Below are 4,509 nucleotides of genomic sequence, written 5' to 3' on the forward strand. Positions count from 1 at the left end.
GCACGCACGCACGCACGCACACACACACACACACACACACACACACACACACACACACACCTTGCACACTCAGATATATAGTGAATGACCCAGGAGGAATGTAGAAAGAGGGGGGAAAGAATGAGGCAATGTACTGGAATTTCTTTGTCGTTTCCTCCCATCCGAGGTCCAGTACATTCCCCACCTCCCCAATTGTCTCTAAACAGCTCACATGAACACGCTTCATTAACCACACATTCCTACACTGTACATTCGAAATTAATCGTCCCACAGGGGGAGTGATTTTAAAAAAGCTTTCTCCCGTCATTCCTTAGATACTGCAAATAGATGTTAGACATCAGCTGTCTTTTTTTTCCTGTGCTGTCCTCCCAAATGTGCCAAGAGCATACCGTATTTACTGTGTTAACGCCAAAACGTATGGGAGTGGTGTGTCTGTCATTTCACTCCTGCATGGAAATTGTAGGATAAAACTAGTTTATGAGAAATGCATGGGGTCTCGAAACTCTTTCTGTCAAGATGACAACATAACATTACTATTTTCTACTGTCAGAAACTGTTTGCCTCCCATATAGATTAAATGCTTAACATGTTTGGAAGTCATGTGCAGCGCACTGTTGGGACTTTCAGGGGCAACACTGCGAGTCACTTGCATGATTAGCTTGGCACTGCTTTAACACGGGATGCCCCTCCTAACACACCCCACCCAATTTTTAATTGTGCTCGGGACCAGCAGTGGCTGGGTACTACAGTATATGGGAGCCTGACCAGGAATCAAATCCACACAATGTGTGTGAAAGGCGGCACCATATGCAGGTCACATGCATCAGAATCTGTTTAAAACAAAATGCCACAGACGCGGTTCTTATACATGTAGATACTGTAGTGGCATCCCAACTGTTCCCCAGTTGACTTTGGGTACACCAGGTCGTCAGAAACTGCTTTCTATATAACGTTAAAGGGAACACTGACACAAAGTAAAGCTCATCCATCCATCTATCCATCCATTTTCTGATCCGCTTATCCTCACAAGCGTTGTGGGGCGTGCTGCAGCCTATCCCAGCTGTCTTCGGGCAGTAGGCAGGGGACACCCTGAACCGGTTGCCAGCCAATCGCAGGGCACGCATAGACGAACCATCCGCGCTCACATTCACAACTTGAGACAATTTAGAGTGTTACGTTAACCTGCCACGCATGTTTTTGGAATGTGGGAGGAAACCGGAGTACTCGGAGAAAACCCACGCAGGCACGGGGAGAACATGCAAACTCCACACAGGAAGGCCGGAGCCAGAATCGAACCCTGTAACTCTGCACTGTGAGGCTGACGCGCTAACCAGTCGACCACCGGACCGACTAAAGCTCATTTAAATATTAAATATTCGGAACTATAATATGTTGTTTGCACCTTCAGGGTAGTCTAAACAAGGTATTCAGATTAATATTGTGTTTGTGGAATAAGAGTTAAATCCACATGTAACAAGGACAGAAAAAAACTTGGAAATACTTACTGTCCTGCATTATAATGAGACAAAATCTGTCAAATGATAAATACCTGACAGGTATTTTAACTATACCCCCCATTATCAAAGGGTGGACATTTTGTTTTTATGTGTTCACCGACTTCAATAATTAATATGGCACTGCCTCTTTTATTCATTTGAACTCCCGCCTTTGACTCTCCCCTTTTTCTCTTGATGTTCATGGGGAGGTCAGCATCTTTTGAGCTGGAGAAATGTTTGTTTTCATTTACAAGTTTCAGGGCGGCCTAGTGGTCCAGTAGTTAGCGCGTCGACCTCACAGTGCAGAGGTATCGGATTGAATCCCAGCTCCGACCTCCTTGTGTGAAGTTAGCATGTTCTCCCGGGCCTGCGTGGGTTTTATCTGGGTACTCCGATTTCCTCCCACATTCCAAAAACATGCATGGCAGGTTAATGGAACACTCGAAATTGTCCTTATATGTGAGTGTGAGGATAAATGGTTGTTCGTCTCTGTGTGCACTGCGATTGGCTTGCAACCAGTTCAGGGTGTCCCCACCTACTGCCCAAAGACAGCTGGGATAGGTTCCAGCACCCCCCTTGTTAGCATAAAGCGGATCGGAAAATGAATGAATGAATTTACAAGTTTCAATTGAATACATTGCTGTGCCATATAATTTGTGTCGGGGCATGCCGTATCACTCTAATTGATGGGAGGACATTGTTTTCTGCTGTTTTCGTCAGGCTTTGTGATTGAGACCATTAAAGGCAACATCACAAGAAATCCTGCTGTGCGTCATCCATATTCTTAAACACTACACAGTCAGACACCACCGATTACACTCAGGTAACAACCAATCATGGCTGAGTTTCAGAAAACAGGTGAGCCGTGATTGGTTGTGACCCGAGCCCTGAGCAACTGTGATGTCATTTTTAGTCTATCGCAATTCTATTGTCAATTGAGAGGACCAGGTATGACCCAAAATGCATTGCAATGTCAACAAATATAGGTGATCTTCAATGTTCGGAGAGAAACACAACAACAATTCTTCTGAAAGGTGTCCATCCATAAAACCTTTTCATTTTTCTTTGCTAAATACTTCACATTTGGTTGTGCAGTGGTTTATTTAGCTGACTTTCATGCAACTGGCACACACTCAATTCCCATTCATTTTCAAATTATTTAGTGGTGATAAGTCCTTGGATATACCCTGCTTCTCACTTCGTCTGCCAGAGGATCCTGCTCACCCACGAGCTTGAACAAGTCAAACAGTACACAAAATAGATTGATGGATGGATGCATTTTACTGCACACCCTATTTGTCAGCGTTGTGTTTCCACTGTCCCTTACATTTTTAATTTGTCATTAAAAAAAGTAACAGTGGGATAGAAAAATAAATAAATGAGCCATTTGAATGCAGATCGTAGCTATGAGCTGGTGACTACGTCATGTCTGATTGGCAATTTTCATCTTCAAGCTACAATTCGACAAGTTCTTCACCATATTCGTATAGCATCTAGTCAGAAGTCACAGTTGCTCGCATTGCTATAACCGGACACTTTTGGCATCAAAAATGCACAGTTATCACAATATGTGGCACTTCTTTCAGTTACATTTGATGCAAACTTGCAGGGAAGGTTTCGTACTGTATATGTACACTCTTAATAATGACTTCCAGTGAAGAGTATTTAGTAAAGAGCACAGCTGCTTTGATATTTCATTTGAACCCTTTCAGGGACAGTGGTTACTACGGTGGACAGCTTATCACAGGGGCGTCAAACTCATTTTTGTCGCGGGCCACATTGAAGTGACCGTTTTCCTTGGAGGGCCGTGATGACTGTGAATGCATTTAAAGAAGTGAAGAATAATGGTTGATTCAACGATAGTTTCAGTTACTGTAATAAGGGGTTTGGTAACAAGAAAATGCTTACAGTATCTCTCATATTTATTACATATGAGAAGTTGAAATTTTAGTCCAGATTCTAGCAATCATGGTAGAAGTTGACATGTTTGATTTGTTTTCGTGGGCTACATAAAATGATGTGGCGGGCCAGATCTGGCCCCCGGGCCTTGCATTTGACACCTGTGGCTTATCAGGTTACAGGTTATCATTATTTGTGCATGACAGGGTTAAATAAAGTATGAAGAGCAAATTTGTTGGGATTTTGACCTGCATGCATCAACATGACTGCGTTCGGTGAAATTACAATTTTAATAACTGTCACTCATCTCAGGTAAAAACATAATATACATTTTCCAAGGTTGTTGTCAGTTAAATCAAAGTGATGACAACCAGGTCGAGTGTTGAATTTGTTGCAGTGAGTAAACTCTTAGCGAGAAAAAGCGAGCTGTAAGTATCTGGCAGGACTAGCGCTGCAAATATTTTGTGAGGAACTCAGTGTAACCTTGGCCCTGTCAGTATTCATTTGCCCTTACTTAGCTCCACTGAGTGGAATGAAGGACGAGAGGAAATCTCTGACACGAGATCTGACCGCGGGGTGTGAACTGACCTTGCAGTTGTGGCAGAAGTTTTCCCCATTTTTCCCAGGGGAGAGAATGATTTCCCCTGTTGGGATGAGCTGGATCCTGAGTTCCATCATTGCGCCTCGTCTTGGCTTCTGTGTTGCCGATATGCGTCCTCGACAAGGAAAATAATAATTCCCAAGACTCAAGTCTCCAAATCTTCAACCCAAGCGGAGATGCTATCAAACCACCATCGCAGGAGATGGCTGAGAAAAAAACAGCAACGGTGATCTGTCAACCTGCCTCATTCAAGAAGAAAAATATTTTATTCAAGACAGAATTTTGAGAGGAATAGAAATGATGTCTAGAAAGTGTCAGTATTAAGGCAGAGATTCAAAAATGGCTTGTTACCTTCTGAACAGCGGAGAGTCGCACTGAGGCCAGCCTCCCTTCGCATGCAGACAGAGGATGTGAGCACTCGGGCTGAGGGAGCAATAGGGAGGATGTGGAGCTCGGGCTTGGCTCAAGATGAACGTCACATGCAGAGGATGTGAGTCTTACTGGAGTTTGGCT

The 4,509-nt window shown here is 43.6% G+C and overlaps 1 protein-coding gene across 3 annotated transcripts in view; it reads right to left on the bottom strand.

Moving 5' to 3' along the window:
• The window catches only part of LOC109510713 (unconventional myosin-Ic), a 64,727-nt gene extending 60,218 nt beyond the window's left edge, over positions 1-4,509 (bottom strand). For 2 of the 3 annotated variants that reach the window (XM_019861204.1, XM_019861202.1), the window contains exons 1-2: positions 4,348-4,509; positions 3,984-4,235 (exon numbers count right to left, since the gene is read on the bottom strand). In XM_019861204.1, the coding sequence (XP_019716763.1) occupies positions 3,984-4,073 (90 nt within the window). In that variant the 5' untranslated portion in view covers positions 4,074-4,235; positions 4,348-4,509. The remainder of the gene's footprint in view (positions 1-3,983; positions 4,236-4,347) is intronic. The other variant, XM_019861203.1, reaches the window with a different exon arrangement.

This window comes from Hippocampus comes, unplaced genomic scaffold (genome assembly GCF_001891065.2).
Source record: "Hippocampus comes isolate QL1 unplaced genomic scaffold, H_comes_QL1_v1.1 scaffold122, whole genome shotgun sequence".
In the NCBI taxonomy this organism is placed as follows: Eukaryota; Metazoa; Chordata; class Actinopteri; order Syngnathiformes; family Syngnathidae; genus Hippocampus; species Hippocampus comes.